This window comes from Sander vitreus, chromosome 19, assembly GCF_031162955.1.
Source record: "Sander vitreus isolate 19-12246 chromosome 19, sanVit1, whole genome shotgun sequence".
Lineage (NCBI taxonomy): Eukaryota > Metazoa > Chordata > Actinopteri > Perciformes > Percidae > Sander > Sander vitreus.
In genome coordinates this window covers 20126507-20148614 of record NC_135873.1, presented here as the reverse complement: position 1 = coordinate 20148614, position 22108 = coordinate 20126507, and the positions used below count along the sequence as shown (strand labels likewise).

The following is a 22108-nucleotide window of genomic DNA, read 5'->3' as shown; positions in this document are numbered from 1 at the left end:
AATCTCAGAACTACTACTTTTGTTGCAAGTCCTATCGTGATTGTCTATATGAACACACACCTTTTCTAGTTAGTTGTTGCCTTTGTACTGAAACCTCTGAAACAGCATGTAGGCTGTGGTGACGGTTGCAATTAGGAAGCAATTGCATTTATTTGCATACATGTTGTTTTGCTGTCATTTTGACTTGTTTAATACCACGGTATAGTAGGTCTCACGATGCAGTGTTGCATAACTGTGGGCTGCTGTTGTGTGCAGGACATCAGCATTAAAACGGAGCACTACAGTGAAGTTGTGGCGAAGGAGGAGCTGGTATACCTGACGTCGGACTCTCCCAACGTGCTGGAAGAGCTGGACCACACAAAGGCCTACGTGATAGGAGGCCTGGTGGACCACAACCACCATAAGGTCTGTCTGGCCACACAGCTGCAATGCCCTGATGCTCAGTTGTCCCTCCTGCTTGCTGATCTGAGTGGATCACTGTTCTTTCTGGGTTTTGTTTGCAGGGAATTACTTTTGAGAGGGCGAAGGAGCTGGGGATCGATCACGCTCGGCTTCCTCTGAGCAGTTTTGTCAAGATGAACAGTCGGAAGGTTCTGGCAGTCAATCACGGTAAGACGTTGGACACATAAAATGTGTGTGTGTGTGTGTGTGTGTGTGTCTGTGGCTCCTCCCCCATGAAATGTTGAACGTCAAAGACTTCATTCCCTGCATTCTAATACATTTTCAGGCACAAATGTATGCATTATGAAGTGTAATGTTTTCTATTTTGAAATATTGATAGATAAATGGTCAGTGATGTTGAATAGCCTTTAGCTTGGGTGTGTTCTGAGGCACTTTTTGGACCTCGGGGAGCCGACTGGTCAGCCGTCGGGGGCTTAATTCACCAATCTTCATTTTTGCCATTCTGTGTCTTTTGGCTCTTTTGCTCCCACTGCCTTCATTTGATTTTTAAATGCGTGTTTTCTTCCCTCCTCCAGTGTTTGAGATCATCCTGGCCTACTTGGAGAAGGGCAGCTGGCAGGAGGCCTTCTTCACTGTCCTGCCTCAAAGGAAAGGAGCAGTGGCCGTCGACCAGGAGAAGGAAGAGTCCGACTCTGACCCTGGTCCCTGACACACCAGACCAAACTGAGAAAAGAGCCCAAAACTTTGTTCAAATGGACAACTTCAAGCAAAGCTGGAGTTCATATATATGGATGGATGGATGCTGAGGCTATGCTGGAAAGAGGGATGTGTTAACAAAGCATCTGTTTCTTTCAAATTTCAAACTTTTTTTTAAACCAGTTATTTATTGAAATGTTTACTTTGTGCCTCCTGTAATGGCTAATAACGTAGTTGAACAGCTAATGAAAGTTCAGTTTTGCTACAATTATTGGCAGAATAGACGTTATTATTACAGAAAATGTATTTTTTCTTTTAGCAAGAAGCTCAAGCTGTCAGCCTGGTGCTTCATCTATTCATTTAAAAGAAGTTTTCAAGCAGGATGAAGTCCAAACATGAGCATTATTGTCACTGGCCCTGGAATTCTTGGAAACATTTAAATATTTGAGAGTATAGTCACAATATTCTAGGGCAGCCTACAGCCCACCTCCAAAGTCGCCCACTGCCCCTCTTCACGTCATGTTTAGGCACAAAGAGTTGACCTGGGTTAGGGTTAGAGTCCAATCCTAGACCTAACCAGAGGAATCATGCTGCCCAGCGTTGCTTATGCCGTGACAACGGTCTCTGTCAAAAGAGTAGCGTGGCTTCTGAAGTCAGTGTAGCTGCTTCAGTTTATCCTTTTCCTTTCAATCATCAAAACCAAACACATAATCACCAGTGTTACAGCTTCAATGTGATATTATTATTATTTTCTGTTTCCTCTGATCATCAGCTGTCCACTCTGCAGCTGGAGTCCTGGCTAGGGACTAATGAAATACAGTTATAGACATTTCAAGAGCACAAATCTTCATTGTAATAGATGGATAGAGTACTTTATTAACCCCAACAGGAAATATTAGTGTTGCAGCAGCAATCAAGAAGTCAAATATAAAATATAAACTACAATAAAAACACAGACTTGACTTTAATATGTGCCAAATATCCACACTGCAGTGCCCACTATAGGACCAGACTGTAAATGGATACATGTATGGTATAGGCAGATATTATATTGTCTTGTGTTGGTGACCAATCAGAAGAAAGAAACTAAATGAACAGGAAATATTACGTTTAACAGTACATAGAGAAAACAGAGAGGAGACAGTAAACTCACATCGCTAAGATTAAATAAATTTTACAGACTAAAATCAATATTATAGTTTATTATATTTTTATATAAAATATTCACCTGAAGAAAATCAACATGAAAACATCAGATGTAGCTGCTCATCTTGTAACACTGGTACATCACTTCTAATTTATTAATAATTCATTCTTAGTTGGCACGCACATTATTTATATCACAGTTTATCAGACTTGTTTTCTCCACTCTCTATCTCTGTATCTGACAATATGTTTATACAGTAAAATAATAACTGATTTAATTTGTGTTGAGAGAATTAAAATGCATTCCAACTGAGGAGTTGAGATAGACAGGATGGGAGGATCGTTTGTCTCCAATTTAAAATGTGTTTAAAAGCTGCAGATTTAGTGAGACAGATTTTAGAAGGTTTAGTTTAGATGAGGCCTTTCTTCTCTCTGCAGCTTCTAAGACTCAACTGTGGAGTGTAAAGTGTATTCTGTTCCAACTCAACCTAATCCCAGTGATCAGCTGACTGAAGATGGAGTACATTCAGACAGAGAAGGAGCTTAATGCGGGGGCCATTTTCTGGAAGCTTCCTCCAGACTGAATGTGTTCAGATTAGCTCTGCAGAGTCTGTCGATGAAGCTGAACTGTGACTGTAAGTCCGACTTCAGTGTAAAGGCTTTCTAAAACCCAATCCGAATCACAAAGGAATGTATTGCCACAGTAGTTACCCTAGGTGGGATTTGCCTCGGTGATTGGTGCAAATGGTGATAAGCTGATCAGAAAAGATTCTGTGGAGACAGGAGGGGACACAGATCATCAGAATATACCCTCTTCCCCATTTGTTCCAGCAAGATCTCTGTTCCAAACTGTTCACATTTAAAACATGTCCCATACCTGTGTTTTCTGTGTTTTATTTATCAATTTGAACAACATTTGCTTTTAAAAAGTGATGGGGGAGAAAGCGACCAGTTACCAAAAGTGGAGAGGACATGTCCCCACTATCATAAAGGACATTTGTAGTCATGGTAAGTTAACTATAAGGTCAGGCAACACACTTCCCCAACGTAACCGGGGTCGCTCCATGGATGTATTAGAGAACGCTCCAGCAACCACGCCCGGAAGTTGTTGTATCCATGGTAACGAGGTAACCGGAGACTAGTGTGCTAGCTGTTGATTTTCCAGTTAGAGCTGTAACTTAGCTAGCTAGTCCGTCTTATCACCTTTGAAACAAGAGTCCAATGTCCCGAAAAGCGCTGAAAGTGGTGGTTGAACTGAAGTTCAGAGCGGTAAGATCCCTCTCATATTCTTCAGCTGTCCTATCAAAGTCCGTTACACTGGCTTCTAGAAGAAGGAGACAATGGTGCAGCAAACACCAGTCCTTTGTCATTTTCATAGTTTCTATGAAGGGTCGCGGGTTGCAATTCGGCATGTAAATGAAGCTAATGCACCAAATAAATATATATAGATATTTTTTATATCTATAGATATATAGATATATATATATATATATTTATATATATTTATTTATATATATTTAGATAGATAGATAGAATAAATTCAATGAACGGTTCCTCGGTTCACCTGTTCTCTGACTCACCACCAAGTGGCTCACGCAGTAGCTGGAGAGCCTGTGTTATTATAGGCCAGCTACATACTGTGTTGTGTATGCAACTATAAGATATGTATTTCAACATCTCATCACCTTGAGTTTAGCTCTGTGTATGAAACGTGCTAAAAGAGTCAGCCTTGAGTCTTTCCATGTTGGCTCCTCTCCTCTGGACAGCTTCAACAGTCAACATCCGGTCTACATGTTAAAGTAACAACGAGACATTGGCATTTTTATAAGGAGCCCTTTATATTCATTTGCTATTAAATACATACTTAAAAAAATACAATGCAGGATTTTGATAGGCCTATAAAGTTGTAGTATTTGATTTAGTAAAGTGTGGTTGCTACGGGTTACGGATCGACTGCCTGCAGGACTAAACAGACAGGTATTATTGTGTAAAATGCCTGTTTATTACAGAAGCTCGGAACTATGTATTGAATAAATTAAAACAGGTTGGGCCTTATATCTCAATGAACAGGCCAAATGTCTCTGCTGCTGTGGGGGGTCACATGACTGATAGTTGTAGTCTCACTTCACCTGTAAACACAGTGATATGTGTGTGCAACTAACTAAAATTCTCCAATCAGTAATACAGTCATAATAATTAAGACTTAACTACTCTCTCAGCTACTCAAGTCAGGCATAACCTTCTTAAGGTTAGCCTGATTGAACCTCCAGCAACAAGCACAGCGTCAGGGTTACCAGTCTGAGCAGTTCAGGTCAAAGACATAAGGAGACAGACATAGAAATAAAGGAGCGGCATTGATCTTGTATTGCACTGTAGAACTAGTTTGTGCAACACAGAATATATCCAGGATTCTGACAGACAGTGTGGAATAATGATTTGACTTTTCCAACCTCATAGCGACGTCAGAGGGAAGTGAATATATGAACTAAGGGTGAACTGGAGGCAGGAGAAATTGCTAGTCAAACTCAACTAGCAGCTAGTGAAAAAGGGAAGATTTGACTTATAACCATATTTCACTAACATGCTGTATGTTCCTCCACTGCTCTCAGGTTTCTTGTCCTGGAGTTCATCTGCCAGCCAAGGATGACATCTACCTCAGCATGTGCTTCATGGGCCAGTACCATCAGTCTGACTGTCTCCCTGCCGTCTTTCCTCTGCTCTTTCATGAGAAAATGAAATTTGAAAAGGCAAGGCTTAACTTATCTTCCATCTGGGAAAAAAAAAAGATGACAGATGAAATGAAAAAAGGAAAAGCATGAAGGGTCACTGAATGGTTTGACCATTAGGAAAACAATATGAATCATGGGCTACTCAATCCCCTGTAGGAGATTTGAACTAGTATGTTACTGTGTGTACAGACTAAACCAGCACAAACACATGTGAGGGGCTGCGTTGGAGTGGGCGTATGGTTTTAGACGGGGAAATACCATTTATAATCTATATTTTGTTTCTGTCTAGATTTTCAGGCATGCAGTTGACCCTGGAGACATCGCTATAATGCTGGAGAGTAAGTTACTTCATATTTGCTTGTATACAGTTATATTGTCTGTGCCAGATATTGTAATACATAATAAACTGATGTGGTGGCATACTCATATTTCAACTTCTTTTTCACACATTAATCCCACATTTTTCTCAGATATGTTTCTTTATAAATTATACTCTGAATGCAGTCTCATGTATCATTTAGTGAAAAATGAAATGGAAAAGTTAGTGCAAAATGTTTTGTGTTCAAGCACAATCATGACCGATGTCCTAACAAATAATTAGGTTGTTGCCATTTTCTGCCAAAATAGCCTTTTTTTTAAAAAAAAATCTGTCACCCCTATCTGCCATCTGTGACAAGTGACCCACAATGCAATGGTGCCATGCCAAAGATAAGAGCCAGCAAAAACAAAAAGTCAGAAATGTTTGTGGTGAGGGCTGTCTCTGGTTCCTATCTTTGTGGCACCGTGGCATTGTGGGTCTCTCATGGTGTAACGTTAATGGTTCTGTCTACTGCTATTTGTATTTATTTCACATTCTCCTCAGATGAGACGGTCACAGTCGAACTGGTGCAGCTGATCCCTCCAGGTGAGGTTGGGTATTTTTCGTAATCATTCTTCTTTGTTCCACTGGTTAGAAATATACCTATGTATTAATGCAGACACTTTAACTTAAACCTTACGAAAGTGGAAGAATTTGTTGTCCAACTGCCCATTAAAAGGATTCCAGCCAGAATAACCCAATGATGTTTGGAAACCACAGAATAATGTTGAAAAAGAAAGTGTGTATGAAAATACATTTCTGGGTATGAATCTTGTTCACAATATCTGCTGGACACACCATATTAAACATGTGAGAGCAAAAGTAGTAGTAGAGTGTTGGAGTAATGGAGAAAGAATGAGAGAGCACTTTATATTCTGTATAGTTCTGGAGTTACCATATTTAAATGACTGTGTTGAAGTATGGGGCAACCCCTAAAAAAACACCTTACAATCATTAAGCATGCTACAAAAAAAAAACAATGTACTTTATTAAAAAAAAATACACACCTTAGAATTGAAGAAATAATTTTTTTTTTTCAATTTGTGGGTTCAGTTGAATGTACTGTAATTATATAATGCAATTTAAAAACAAAAGATACGTTATTAATATTAATATTATTATTATTATTATTATATAATTACAGGAGTGAGGAAGGAGAGCGTAAATGTCACTGATGTTATTGGTGCTTGATAGAGTATGACTTAATTTGGAGTAGTATTTTGTATTATTTAAAATGATCTGTTATTGTTGTTGTGTTGTGTTATTGTTATATTAACAATTGTTTTGTTGTTATGACTTTTTTTACTTTTTGTTATTTTTTATTCATTTTTTTCCTCCAGTTCTTAGAAGATAAAGATGACCTTTGTCATAATGTAACAGACGTGTGTTTGTGTTTGCAGCGGCGGACACTCTGGCCTGCTTTGAAGAAGATGCTCGCCGTTTCTTATTCCCAGAGCCCAAACTGGTTCCCTCCTCCTCTGGAGTGGATCGGGAGGTCCTGATGACCCGAGCACCTCACTTCCCTGTAGGTCCAACTTTGACACATTAAAGTGTGCAGTAATGTTGTCTATTTTCAGCATGTGTATCCTCTTGACATTCTTTTTTAGGCATGATCACATTTTCTGGACCACAGGTCTCGGACACAGTAGCAGGGAATTATAAGTGATGAGTGACTAGAAGACTGATCTTAAAGGTGCTCTAAGCGATGTTGGGTGACGTCACTTCTTGTTGATGTTCAAAGTATTGTCAAACAAAACGGAGGCTAGCTCACCCCTCCCACCTCCTCATCCCGTCACCCCTCCCCCTCCCTTCCGTGCACTAACCTTTTTTTACAGTGTGTTCAGGGGACAGGCAGCTAGCAGATAGTGAGATGTTTTTTTACAGTGTGTTCAGGGTACGGGAAGCTAGCAGATAGTGAGATGTTTTTTTTTACAGTGTGTTCAGGGGACAGGCAGCTAGCAGATAGTGAGATGTTTTTTTACAGTGTGTTCAGGGGACAGGCAGCTAGCAGATAGTGAGATGTTTTTTTTTACAGTGTGTTCAGGGTACGGGAAGCTAGCAGATAGTGCGATGTTTTTTTACAGTGTGTTCAGGGGATAGGCAGCTAGCAGATAGTGAGGAGATAATTTTTACAGTATGTTCAGGGGACAGGCAGATAGTGAGATGTTTTTTTACAGTGTGTTCAGGTGACAGGCAGCTAGCAGATAGTGAGGAGATGTTTTTTACAGTGTGTTCAGGGGACAGGCAGCTAGCAGATAGTGAGGAGATGTTTTTTTACAGTGTGCTCAGGGGACAGGCAGCTAGCAGATAGTGAGGAGATGTTTTTTTTACAGTATGTTCAGGGGACAGGCAGCTAGCGGATAGTGAGGAGATGCTTTTTACAGTGTGTTCAGAGGACAGGCATCTAGCAGATAGTGAGATGTTTTTTTACAGTGTGTTCAGGGGACAGGCAGCTAGTAGATAGTGAGGAGATGTTTTTTACAGTGTGTTCAGGGGACAGGCAGCTAGCAGATAGTGAGATGTTTTTTTTACAGTGTGTTCAGGGGACAGGCAGCTAGCAGATAGTGAGAGATGTTTTTTACAGTGTGTTCAGGGGACAGGCAGCTAGCAGATAGTGAGGAGATGTTTTTTACAGTGTGTTCAGGGGACAGGCAGCTAGCAGATAGTGAGGAGATGCTTTTTTACAGTGTGTTCAGGGGACAGGCAGCTAGCAGATAGTGAGATGTTTTTTTTTTACAGTGTGTTCAGGGGACAGGCGGCTAGCGGATAGTGAGGAGATGTTTTTTACAGTGTGTTCAGGGGACAGGCAGCTAGCAGATAGTGAGGAGATGTTTTTTACAGTGTGTTCAGGGGACAGGCAGCTAGCAGATAGTGAGGAGATGTTTTTTACAGTGTGTTCAGGAGACAGGCAGCTAGCAGATAGTGAGATGTTTTTTTTACAGTGTGTTCAGGGGACAAGCAGCTAGCGGATAGTGAGGAGATGTTTTTTTACAGTGTGTTCAGGGGACAGGCAGCTAGCAGATAGTGAGGAGATGTTTTTTACAGTGTGTTCAGGGGACAGGCAGCTAGCAGATAGTGAGATGTTTTTTTTACAGTGTGTTCAGGGGACAGGCAGCTAGCAGATAGTGAGGAGATGTTTTTTTACAGTGTGTTCAGGGGACAGGCAGCTAGCAGATAGTGAGATGTTTTTTTACAGTGTGTTCAGGGGACAGGCAGCTAGCAGATAGTGAGGAGATGTTTTTTACAGTGTGTTCAGGGGACAGGCAGCTAGCAGATAGTGAGGAGATGTTTTTTACAGTGTGTTCAGGGGACAGGCAGCTAGCAGATAGTGAGGAGATGTTTTTTACAGTGTGTTCAGGGGACAGGCAGCTAGCCGATAGTGAGGAGATGTTGTAGCCTTAAAAAACGCGTCACATCGCTTAGAGCACCTTTAATATGATTATGGTACAAATATTTCCTTTCCTTTCTTTTCCACAGGGTATCGCTCCACGGTTGGAGTTTTCCACCAAAACAACCATCATTGAGTGCTCAGCTGATGCTCGGATCAACATTTACCCTAATGTACCTATGGTAAAGATTATATGACGTGGCTTAAAATGTATGTAGATTATGTATAATAAATCCAACATAATATATCAGAGGCAGCACCGTTAACCAAATTAGATTTTTGCCAGCAGCAGACCCATACATGATACAAGTCCTCTCCCAGTGACTTTTAATGGGTTCCTTGAATTCAATAATTTTAGCAATAATTATAATACATTTATGTTGCTTTGACCTTTCTGGCAGCAGAGTTCTGAACAGAGACAGGAACACAGTAGTAGTCAAAGACAAAGGCTTAGAAAAGCCTTTTATATCTCTGATGGACAGAAAGGATTTTATTTTGGAGATGATCTTTTTACCTGCAGAAACCATGACCGGACAACTCCCTTGACCTGCAACTCAAAATTAATATTTGAATCAAATGTAACACCTGTGCTTCTTGCAGAAGTTTTGGCAGCTGGAAAGTCCATTTTTAGGATGTGGATAGTTTTGAGACATCCACTCTTTTGTTTTCTAGAGGCCAGTGATGAAGAGGAACAGGACACCCTCCAGCAGACCCAGGAGCTCCTCTCCTCAGAGGAAACAACCTCAAACCCTTGGAAGGAGACAAGGTGGCAGGGCGTACAGGGGACGACACAGCGGCACCAGGTCACCATCATACATGTCCAGATCCCAGTCCCTGTCCCCTGTAAGAGCTGACACACAGTGCCTGGCCCGGCTCAGCCTGGACTCTGCAGCTGACTGGGACACAGCTAGCACCTCCCAGCCTGTAAGCACACACAGCACAGGTTTATTCCAAAATTCCAAGATTTTTAAAAGCTGGCCATCATTTCCAGCCACTAGATGGCAGAGAAGAGCTAAGTTAGGTACGGGAGTTATTTCTACAGCACTGGGCCTTTTAACTTTTATCTAATACAAATATCACTCTCACCTCTCTCCTCTCTGATGTAATGTTATGTTTCACCTGTGAGAAGGTTGGAGAGTCCGTTGCAAAATGCATCTGTTTGCCAGAAGCAAACCAGCAGTTCCTGTTAGTGCAGACTGACAACCACCCTATCTCCACTTACAATGACTGCAACAACCACTTAAACATCATGACCTCGCCGTCCTCTCTACCCAACGGACAGCCACACTTCCTCCGCTTAAAATTACGGCAACAGTGGCTAAAAACACCACTACCTCGCCGTCCTCTCCCTTGAATGACAGACACACTTTCTTGGCTTAAAATTACGGCATCAACCGCTAAAAACAGCGCAAACTCACGGTACTCTCTACCCGATTTACAGCCACCCTTTCTTGGGTTAAAATTACTCATTGTTTGTCGGCTACGGCTCAATGTGAGTACACAAATGTTGAAATGACATAAAATGCCCGTCCCTTGTAGCTGTGATAAATTAGCCTGAAGCTAATGCTTACCTGTTCAGGAGGAAATTAGCCAACTAAACTCTGCGTCCTTTTGGGCTCTAAGCTGTCTCCATCTTTCAAATACATCTCTAATATTTACCTGGGTTTGTTACGTCTCTGGTCACGCAACTGTTAGAAACATGCCGTTTTTTATGAGGTCAGGTAGAATCTATCTCCGTTGATCCCGTTCGTTTGTGTGCTGCTTTCATGGCTGTACTAACGTTCCAGCTGTAGAGCACTGGGTTTACGTTTCTACAGGTATATCTGGCAACCTGGCCTAGCTGACAAACTGGGCAGTAGATAACAAACACAGGCCAAAACAAATACAGAAATTCCATCACGGAACGGAAATTTCAAAAGGAGAAAATACTGGTATTAGCAGTGTTGTCAGAAAAGATAGTGTTTCAACATAGCATGTTTCCTTAATATCTGATGACATATTAGTGGTCATTTCTGGATTTAATATAGTAAATATATTTCATATTGCATGATTGCACCTTTAAATCTCAGTTGGCTATTTGCTTGGGTGTCTAGTAGCACATCTGGCCGATGCCTTCAGCATGTTTAAACTGTTGACATGGGTTCTGTTCCTGTGGTGATGAAGGGGACGACACTGTTGTTGTCATTAGTTAAAATTCCTCGTGGGGGCGACAGAAACTACGCACTATAGCTTTAGAGCGAGACTAGTAACTGTGAACACACACAAAGAACAATTTTCCAAGATTGTTTTTTAGTCAGTTGCTTGAGAGACATCATCATTAGAGTGAGTAAAATGAGGCCCTGCTCACACGAATACGCTTGCGGGTGAAAACAACAAAATATTTGATCAGATGTGCCTTTCATTTAGACAGCGACGGCGTTTTGGGGGCTTAAAAACGCAAGTGTGTGTGTGTCTGTGTGTGTGCATTGTTTGGGGCAATAACTCCACCTCCTCGTCTGTCCAGACAAAATTGTCAGCTTTTGTTGTTCGCTTTGCGTTACTAGAGAAAGAAGTAGAAGGAAGGTTCTATGCAGGCGCGTGGACTTCACACACTTTTGCGTCACCATATGCACGCAGATTTCCCCTCCAAAACGCTTGTCCAAACGTGGAATAAAAAGTGAGACCGCAACGCCACTTTTGCGTTTTCTCTTCAGATGGTTTCCATCTAAACACAGTCTGAGACTAGAAGCAGGACACAACAAACATGTCTCCTGGCAACCTGTTGTCACTCACAACTCGTCAAAAACTGCAGCTTGGCCCTCAGCGTCTGATAGTGATCTGATGATCAATTACACAACAGACATTCTTATTTTAACCCAACCACGATCTTTTCCTAAACCTAACCCTAAGTAGTTTTGTTGCTTAAACCTAACCCTAAACTGCATGTTGAAAAATGACACCAAATGAGTTCTGACCAAGCGTGGATGTGAAGAGTTGACAGTGAGGTTTAGTATAAAAAAAAAATTCTGTAGATGCAGAATTTTCTGCAGAATTTATAAAAAATAAATAAAAATGTAACAGAAGCAAGTAGAGTTGTAAAGTCAGACATTTGACTCAGCAATGTTAGTTAAATACTATCTATCTAGGGTTTGCTAGTGTAATACTACTAGCTACAATTTGCCACTAAAAGCTAGCGGTCATATCAGACCAAGTAAAGCTACAACAGCAAACCCCTGAACCCCTCAACTGGTTATAAATTCAACTTTTCATTTGTTAGACAAATATTTTGTTATTTTTTAATTCAAAGGTTATGTAGCCTGTAGTTCCTGATTCTGTTGTGGCTTCCAATTGTGCCAGTTTTCACCCATTTCGATGTTTTAATAATTGGGGGAAGTCTCAAACCATCTGAACTGGGATATGGGGATTCATATTGTATACCAAAACTAGAATAAGGAAGTGTGTATTAAAAATAATATTCCACAACTCTTTTTTTTTTTAAAAGAGAAAATTCTGTTTGTGCTGCTCTCCATTGCTAATTATTATTATTATTATTATTATTATTATTATTATTATTATTATCTTAAAGCGCCCATATTATGCTCATTTTCAGGTTCATAATTGTATTAAGAGTTATATCAGAATAGGTTTACATGGTTTAATTTTCAAAAAACACCATATTTTTGTTGCACATAGCTGCAGCTCCTCTTTTCACCCTGTGTGTTGAGCTCTCTGTTTTAGCTACAGAGTGAGACATCTCACTTCTGTTCCATCTTTGTTGGGAGTCGCACATGCTCAGTAGCTAGGTACTGGGCTACTAGCTAGAAGCTAGCGCTGCTAGCGGTTAGCCACCTCATTCTCAAAGGCAAAACACTGCTACAACACACACAAGTTCACCCTAATCTACAAAATAAATTGTATAGAACTACTTCCATGTCCCTGTTCTGCAGGTATTCCACGCAAAGTTGGAAGTGCGCCCTCATTTAGAAGAAGTCTCCCGGCTAATCCTGCCTTGTACTGACTGAAGTTAGAGAAACAGCTAGCTGATGTGGTATTAGCTAAAGTGGTTAGCACGAAAGCAGGACACATTCAGAAACCCGTATCTCACTCAGAACAGCATGGATGTTTTTTTTTCCAAGTTTGTATGCATGTGGAAGCACCAGAGACACAAAATAACACCCCAAATCCCAGAAAATTAGATTTTTTTCATAATATGGGCACTTTAAGCTAGTCACACCCATTTCAGGAAACATATCTGCTGTTCGGAACCCCTATTATGTGACTTGTCTCCTATATTCTTATCACAATAAAATGGTCCAACCTCTTTGCCAAGAGAGCTACAGCCCTGTTTGTGTACATCCTGTAGCAGTTTGACCTGCAGGTCTGCTTATTGTGTCATTATTCTCCTGCATGTAGATGCTGCCTTTGTGGCCTGGAGCCAGTCGCTCTGCTGCGTTTACCAAATCCTCTTCACCTTTGACCAGGTCTTCATCAACAGGTAGAAATCCTCATATAATGCTGCTTTGATGCTACTAAACATGGATTACAGTCTCAAACAACCTACAGTAAAAGCTTGTAAAGTTTTTTTTATTGTTATACTGCTCTGTTGACGTGATGTTAGTTTGATGATAAAACCTACTCACAGTCAGGTTTCTATTGCTCAAGAAATTACTCAAAAACAATTTCCTCTCTTTTTGCGGTACTAGTGAGATATTCTCCAACTGGCAGAAGCAAATCCTTATCCAATGGTTTGGTAAGATCACAATTATTTTTAAAACAGAAAGTTATGGGGTTTATCAGATGAAGTACAGAGCTGGAGTCAGGATGTGGTTAGTCTAGTTTAGCATAAAGACTGGAAGCAGCTGGCCAGTCCAAAGTTCAAAAATACACCCACCCACACCTCTAAAACTCACTAATTAATTTATTAAAATAATAGTAGTAAGAATAATATAGATATATGCAGTGTATTAACACAATATATTATAAGAAAAACTGAATAAATATGGATATTCCGTATGAACCATATAGACAGATATGTACAGTATGTACAGCTATGTGCAGTGTGGTAACAGTACCATTATAAGAGTAGCAAGAATAAGTGTATGTGCAGGATGAATAGTATGAAGATCAGTAGAATATGGTATATATAGAATATACAGTATGTACATTTGTAGATAAATATAACACTATGGGTGGTATAGGGAAGTGCACTTGGGCGTGGGGCGGTGGGGTTGGGGGCTTAGTTGGTTGGTTGTCACTGGGATGCAGTAGGGTGACAGCCGCAGGAAAGAAGCTTCCTCTGAACCTGCTGGCACGGGTGACCTGAGATGCCTCCCGGAGGGGAGTGGGGTGAACAGTCTGTGGTTGGGGTGAATAGTCTGTGGTTGGGGTGAACAGTCTGTGGTTGGGGTGAATAGTCTGTGGTTGGGGTGAACAGTCTGTGGTTGGGATGAACAGTCTGTGGTTGGGGTGAATAGTTTGTGGTTGGGGTGAGAACAGTCTGTGGTTGGGGTGAGAACAGGTGGTTGGGGTGAGAACAGTCTGTGGTTGGGGTGAGAACAGTCTGTGGTTGGGGTGAATAGTTTGTGGTTGGGGTGAGAACAGTCTGTGGTTGGGGTGAGAACAGGTGGTTGGGGTGAGAACAGTCTGTGGTTGGGGTGAGAACAGTCTGTGGTTGGGGTGAACAGTCTGTGGTTGGGGTGAGAATAGTTTGTGGTTGGGGTGAGAACAGTCTGTGGTTGGGGTGAGAACAGGTGGTTGGGGTGAGAACAGTCTGTGGTTGGGGTGAACAGTCTGTGGTTATGGTGAGAACAGTCTTTGATGATGCTGCACGCCTTACGCAAGCATCGCTTGCCCTGGATGGTCTCAATGGAGGGGAGTGAGGAACCGATGATGCATTGGGCAGTTTTCACCACCCTCTGCAGTGCTTTCCGGTCATGGGCGGTATAAAAACGCAGTACGGCGTCATGACTGACAGCTGTAATTGACTCTGGATTGGTCGGGTGGGTGTATTTTCAGGACTCCTCCGCCCGATCACTTCTGCACAGACTTTCCAAAAAGACTAAATGGCGGTGTGGAGTTGAGTAAAAAGTGCAATATTTGCCTCTGAGATGTAGTGGAGTAGAAATATACAGTAACATAAAATAGACAGTGAAACCCACCCACTGTGGGAGTGGGCTGTAATGGTCAGAAATCCAACTGGATGAGATTAAGATAACAGTCACCTGGATGGATCTATTGTGCCATGTATTGATAGGGGACCCCTTTTAACTGCTTCACCGCTGAACAGCATGCTGGGTACAGCTTGCTCTACGTTGCTCGCTACAGTACATTCAAGAATAGATGAAGAAAGACTGGATATTCAAAGCTACAGCAATGTGACTTTCAGAATGAACGCTTTTGTTCCCCGGAATTACCTTGTCCCAAATAGCTAGCTGTTATCAAATGACGTGTATACTCTAGCACTGCTATGGGATGCAATTGTCATGGCAGGTGTATTGCTCAGGAGCCAAAGAAGTGCAGTGTTGAGTGTAAAGTTGTCTGGATGAGCGGTTCTGGAGAATCGGTCCATTCCCAAAAGGCACTGCACTTGTATATCATAGATTAAGGCTGTCAAAAATGACTGATTGAGCCTTTAATAACTGCAATTGAGACCAGCAATAGAGAGTGAAATAAATCAATTGCTGAGGTGCAGATGCGTTAACGGTATGGTGGTCTGATAGTGAAAGAAACCAATAGAAAGTAGCTTGTCTCTGCTTCCATTGGCAGGTTGGAGGGTTACCAGAAGACGACTCCAGCTCTTCAGAAACACATGACCCACCTGACTACCACCAAGGTCCTGACCCTTCAGGGCTGTGGCAGTCTTATAGGGAACAGGCCAGGCACAGCAGGTCTTTTTCTTGACTAGTTTTACATATTACACATAATATAATCATGCACCTCATTACAAAGAGAATGTAATCAAAACAATATCAAAGTGATAAGAACGCTTTCCCAATAACTGCACAAGTCAAATAAAGATGCAGTCATTAAATAAGCTTTGAAGCTTTTGGAAAATGATTTACTTCCACCTTGATGGAGTTAAGCTAGCAGTTTCCCTGTTTTTCAAGTGTTCGTGCTAAGCTACGTGAAAGTCCGGGTATTGCAAAATCAGGGATTTATTTTCTAAACACATTATACATAACTGTGTGTGCTACTGGGTTAGCTGCTAATGTTTTTTTTTTTTTGATTTGTTGCTGTGGAACCACACTCTTTCTTCAGCTCGGTAGGTGTGTGCTACCTTTTTATTATATGTGCTAGCAAACTAACACAGCTGCAACAATAGTCTGTCGATGCACAGTGGCCCATTGCAGCGGCTCGTTCTTGGGCTTAGTGCCTTCAGGAGACCCCCCCAGCATCTCAGAGCAGAGAGAACTGATTATTGTTTCCATGATTTTGAAACCTAAATTTAATATACTTGGCGATTGTTTTAGGCATTCAAATTTGGTGGTTAATAACGCATTTGTCTGTGGTGTGACAGACTCAGAACACATTTATTTTTGCTTTACCAGGACTTTAAAACATCATGGACTGACAATGTCTCTGTAATACAGTCAGGTCCATAAATATTGGGACATCGACACAATTCTAATCTTTTTGGCTCTATACACCACCACAATGGAGTTGAAATGAAACGAACAAGATGTGCTTTAACTGCAGACTTTCAGCTTTAATTTGAGGGTATTTACATCCAAATCAGGTGAACGGTGTAGGAATTACAACAGTTTGTATATGTGCCTCCCACTTTTTAAGGGACCAAAAGTAATGGGACAGATTAACAATCATAAATCAAACTTTCACTTTTTAATACTTGGTTGCAAATCCTTTGCATTCAATTCCAGCCTGAAGTCTGGAAGGCATAGACATCACCAGACGCTGGGTTTCATCCCTGGTGATGCTCTGCCAGGCCTCTACTGCAACTGTCTTCAGTTCCTGCTTGTTCTTGGGGCATTTTCCCTTCAGTTTTGTCTTCAGCAAGTGAAATGCATGCTCAATCGGATTCAGGTCAGGTGATTGACTTGGCCATTGCATAACATTCCACTTCTTTCCCTTAAAAGACTCTTTGGTTGCTTTCGCAGTATGCTTCGGGTCATTGTCCATCTGCACTGTGAAGCGCCGTCCAATGAGTTCTGAAGCATTTGGCTGAATATGAGCAGATAATATTGCCCGAAACACTTCAGAATTCATCCTGCTGCTTTTGTCAGCAGTCACATCATCAATAAATACAAGAGAACCAGTTCCATTGGCAGCCATACATGCCCACGCCATGACACTACCACCACCATACTTCACTGATGAGGTGGTATGCTTTGGATCATGAGCAGTTCCTTTCCTTCTCCATACTCTTCTCTTCCCATCACTCTGGTACAAGTTGATCTTTGTCTCATCTGTCCATAGGATGTTGTTCCAGAAATGTGAAGGCTTTTTTTAGATGTTGTTTGGCAAACTCTAATCTGGCCTTCCTGTTTTTGAGGCTCACCAATGGTTTACATCTTGTAGTGAACCCTCTGTATTCACTCTGGTGAAGTCTTCTCTTGATTGTTGACTTTGACACACATACACCTACCTCCTGGAGAGTGTTCTTGATCTGGCCAACTGTTGTGATGGTGTTTTCTTCACCAGGGAAAGTATTCTTCGGTCATCCACCACAGTTGTTTTCCATGGTCTTCCAGGTCTTTTGGTGTTGCTGAGCTCACCGGTGCGTTCTTTCTTTTTAAGAATGTTCCAAACAGTTGATTTGGCCACACCTAATGTTTTTGCTATCTCTCTGATGGGTTTGTTTAGATTTTTCAGCCTAATGATGGCTTGCTTCACTGATAGTGACAGCTCTTTGGATCTCATATTGAGAGTTGACAACAACAGATTCCAAATGCAAATAGCACACTTGAAATGAACTCTGGACCTTTTATCTGCTCCTTGTAAATGGGATAATGAGGGAATAACACACACACCTGGCCATGGAAAAGCTGAGCAGCCAATTGTCCCATTACTTTTGGTCCCTTAAAAAGTGGGAGGCACATATACAAACTGTTGTAATTCCTACACCGTTCACCTGATTTGGATGTAAATACCCTCAAATTAAAGCTGAAAGTCTGCAGTTAAAGCACATCTTGTTCGTTTCATTTCAACTCCATTGTGGTGGTGTATAGAGCCAAAAAGATTAGAATTGTGTCGATGTCCCAATATTTATGGACCTGACTGTAGTTGCACAGGGATTATGAATATCACACTTCTCATCTGACTTTGAGTTTGACTGCAAATACGTGTATGCAGATGACACTGGGATGTTCATTATTCAAGCAAGTAATGATGACAAATAAAATGTCACTCAAGCTGAAGTTCCCTGACTATTGGTTTGATGTTCAGGTCTCAGTCCAGCTCTCACAGAGAATGGGAAGAGGTCCAAGAGCGTGTTCGGGGACTCCTTACGACACCAAAAGCTGTACGCCGACTTGCCTATGTAAGTAATACATAACATTAGACTCAATGTTAGATATCACAGTATCAGTATGGGTTTCAGTCTACTGTTAGACTTGCTGCCATTTATACAGGCAACTACCTGTCTATGTGCTCAGTTGTTGCAATATCCAGTTATAGTTGTCAAATAGGAATGTCAGCTTCTTGTGCCCTTACTGGCACACTTCAGTGGGCTCTTGGAAGTTGTGGTCATCTGAATAAGACATTCCTTTAAAACGTATTCTCCATAAAAAACCCAATCTTATTTTTAATTCTTAAAGAAATGCACTTCATCTGCAGCAGAAACCAGGCCTTTATTTGAAACAGCCTTATGTCAGAGATTATTATTATTTTGCACTTTCCGTGTTTCATAAATGTATCTTAACCTGTTTCAGTAAGAAGCCTCCTTGTTTTCTGACCTGGTTCCATTTCAATTTGATGTTAATGCAATCTAAATACTTCCTCCATGGTTTTGGTGTTGTACTGATGGAATTAGTGCTGTGATATTTACCATGAACTATTATCTGTATGTCGTAAAGGTTATTTCACCCCTCCCTCTTTTTTTTTTTTAAATTAGTGACCAGCCTTTATTTGCTCTTGCTGCTATTATTTGAATACTGGCTTCTATTTGAAAATGTAATGCAAAGATAATACTTTTGACAAATAGGTAAGTTTCTTCTTTGTAGTGTATATTTAAAGGAAAACTTGTCCCTGTGAGTTTTATCACAATTTTGCTACTTCAATGCATAAATAGCTCTAAGAATGCACTGAAGATCACAAATAAAGGATACCGCAAAGAGAATGTGACTGTTATTGTGTTTCAGGGGGCCACACACTACGAGGTAGACAAGGTTTTAGCCAGGAGGTCCATCTCTCCAGGTCCACCGTGATGACCTGGCCAGACTCTGGTGAGGTGATTTGAGGAACCTTGTTCTGTTTTTAACTGGCCTGTATTCACTGTTCTTGTCTAGCTTGTGTTGTTCTGTTGTGTTGGTCTGTCTGTTGTGTCTCTCCCCCCCACCACCAAAGTTGTAATTAATCTACTTTCTTGGTCATGGATTTCGCAAAAGGGGTCATTCCAGGCGTATGTTTATTTTATTATTTGCAAAAATAGCCTTTTATGTATTTTGACCCTATGCACGTCCCTGAGAACTAACTTCTCGTAGCAAAAAAGAAGTATCAGGAATGGGGTTTGAATTCACAAAATTTTTGTTTTTTTTGCCTCTTGAGGGCAGAAACAAGACTTTTAAACAAACTCACAACTAAGTCGGCGATCACCCCTCCTGTCCTGTATCCCTTAAAGGTCCCATGGCATGGTGCTCTGTGGATGCTTTTATATAGACCTTAGTGGTCCCCTAATACTGTATCTGAAGTCTCTTTTATATAGACCTTAGTGGTCCCCTAATACTGTATCTGAAGTCTTTTATATAGGCCTTAGTGGTCCCCTAATACTGTATCTGAAGTCTCTTTTATATAGACCTTAGTGGTCCCCTAATACTGTATCTGAAGTCTCTTTTATATAGACCTTAGTGGTCCCCTAATACTGTATCTGAAGTCTCTTTTATATAGACCTTAGTGGTCCCCTAATACTGTATCTGAAGTCTCTTTTATATAGACCTTAGTGGTCCCCTAATACTGTATCTGAAGTCTCTTTTATATAGACCTTAGTGGTCCCCTAATACTGTATCTGAAGTCTCTTTTATATAGACCTTAGTGGTCCCCTAATACTGTATCTGAAGTCTCTTTTATATAGACCTTAGTGGTCTCCTAATACTGTATCTGAAGTCTCTTTTATATAGACCTTAGTGGTCCCCTAATACTGTATCTGAAGTCTCTTTTATATAGACCTTAGTGGTCCCCTAATACTGTATCTGAAGTCTCTTTTATATAGACCTTAGTGGTCCCCTAATACTGTATCTGAAGTCTCTTTTATATAGACCTTAGTGGTCTCCTAATACTGTATCTGAAGTCTCTTTTATATAGACCTTAGTGGTCCCCTAATACTGTATCTGAAGTCTCTTTTATATAGACCTTAGTGGTCCCCTAATACTGTATCTGAAGTCTCTTTTATATAGACCTTAGTGGTCCCCTAATACTGTATCTGAAGTCTCTTTTATATAGACCTTAGTGGTCCCCTAATACTGTATCTGAAGTCTCTTTTATATAGACCTTAGTGGTCCCCTAATACTGTATCTGAAGTCTCTTTTATATAGACCTTAGTGGTCCCCTAATACTGTATCTGAAGTCTCTTTTATATAGACCTTAGTGGTCCCCTAATACTGTATCTGAAGTCTCTTTTATATAGGCCTTAGTGGTCCCCTAATACTGTATCTGAAGTCTCTTTTATATAGACCTTAGTGGTCGGTTAGTGGGGGTGTGGCCTTGACCAACTGCCACTTTGTTCGTTTGAAAGCCATGATGCCTCTCTCTTTCTCATGGGTGGGCCAAATTCTCTGGGCGGGCAAAGCAGAGAAAGGGGAGGTAACCTTTCCCCTTATGTCGTCATAAAGGGAAGATTCCAGATCGGCCCATCTGAGCTTTCATTTTCTCAAAGGCAGAGCAGGATACCCAGGGCTCGGTTTACACCTATCACCATTTCTAGCCTCTGGGGGGCCATAGGCAGGCTGGGGGAACTCATATTAATGTTAAAAAAACCTCATAAAGTGAAATTTTCATGCCATGGGACCTTTAAACTTACTGTACACTCACTGTTGTACAAATGCCAATTAGGACCCCTCTTCTGAGGCAACAAAGCTGCGAAAAATCCCAAAATTGTATTTCTATGTTATTATACTTGTATGATGTCTGTCTTTTTCACCTATCACCTTACCAATTGTCTTTGTGTGTGTGTGTGTGTGTGTGTGTGTGTGTGTGTGTGTGTGTGTGTGTGTGTGTGTGTGTGTGTGACATCCATACATCACATTATGCCACGTTGTGGATTGAAATAAAAGTAAAATATGTCCCTGTTTTAACCTGGTTTTAACATCCGTCCTGGGTTACTAATCAAAAAAAGCGCCGCCTGCACTCTTTGTCTGTGTGCCGAAGGACGTTTTCTCCGCCTGACGGTGGTATGTGTGTGTAATATGTTTTTGTTTTTTGCCTACTTTCAGATATCTCCTTTATGTACAGAGAGGTATTTCACTGCTGTGGTTTGATAAATGTCCACACACAGAGACCATATTAATGACTGAATAATGTTTTATGTTAAAATAAATGTTTTGACTTGAAACTCATTGGGAGGAGGTTATGTTTTTGGCTTGGTATGTTTGTTGGAAGGATTACGGAAAAACTACTTGTCCGATTTCCATGCGACTTGGTGGAAGGGTGAAGCCTGGGCCAAAGAAGAACGCATTACATTTTGAAGTAGATCCAAATCATGGGGCAGATACAAAAATAATTTTTCAAATTTCTAACATTGAGAGATAGACTGCATTGGGATCCAGCAGACAACACAAATCTAGCGAGAACTGGTGGTTTGAACTTTGTAGGAGCCATGGATGTATAAAGAGAACGGTGGGGGCGTGCAGTCAAATAACAACGGAAAATGGAGGGGCTCGAGACACAGCAGCCATCAACGTTGTCGACAGACATATATACACATAGTATATGTGTATACTGTATATAAGTGGATGAAATGAACTCAACATATCGAGGCAAGTTAGTGATCCTGCAGGAAAGCATTAGGATTATGCATAAAAAATCAACATGAAAATATTTATTATCAAAATATAAAACTATGTTAGTTCAGTATAACATATCAATGAAAGTATATTTTATTTTGCATTGAAATTATGTTTCTTTTGGGTTCTGTTTTCACAGTCTGGGTGTGTGGCTGGGTGTGACTTTAAGGCCAAATGGCCAGAGGAATGTAGGGTATAGGACAGTGGTTCCCTAACCTTTTCGGCTAAGACCCCCTTT

The 22108-nt window shown here is 41.0% G+C and overlaps 2 protein-coding genes across 2 annotated transcripts in view; both read left to right on the top strand.

Moving 5' to 3' along the window:
* The window catches only part of trmt10a (tRNA methyltransferase 10A), a 12121-nt gene extending 10640 nt beyond the window's left edge, over window positions 1–1481 (top strand). Inside the window, exons 5-7 of the mRNA XM_078276147.1 lie at window positions 256–405; window positions 504–609; window positions 978–1481. Coding sequence (XP_078132273.1) covers window positions 256–405; window positions 504–609; window positions 978–1111 — 390 coding nt within the window. The 3' untranslated portion in view covers window positions 1112–1481. The remainder of the gene's footprint in view (window positions 1–255; window positions 406–503; window positions 610–977) is intronic.
* A 1699-nt stretch (window positions 1482–3180) lies between these two features.
* On the top strand, window positions 3181–21824 carry spata6l (spermatogenesis associated 6-like). Its single transcript, XM_078276554.1, has 12 exons — window positions 3181–4991; window positions 5263–5311; window positions 5836–5877; window positions 6732–6856; window positions 8809–8901; window positions 9392–9643; window positions 13112–13193; window positions 13402–13448; window positions 15464–15585; window positions 18101–18194; window positions 19015–19098; window positions 21301–21824. Exons 1-11 carry the CDS (start codon window positions 4833–4835, stop codon window positions 19078–19080), a joined length of 1131 nt encoding a protein of 376 aa, XP_078132680.1. The 5' UTR covers window positions 3181–4832; the 3' UTR covers window positions 19081–19098; window positions 21301–21824.
* The last annotated feature ends 284 nt before the right edge of the window (window positions 21825–22108 follow it).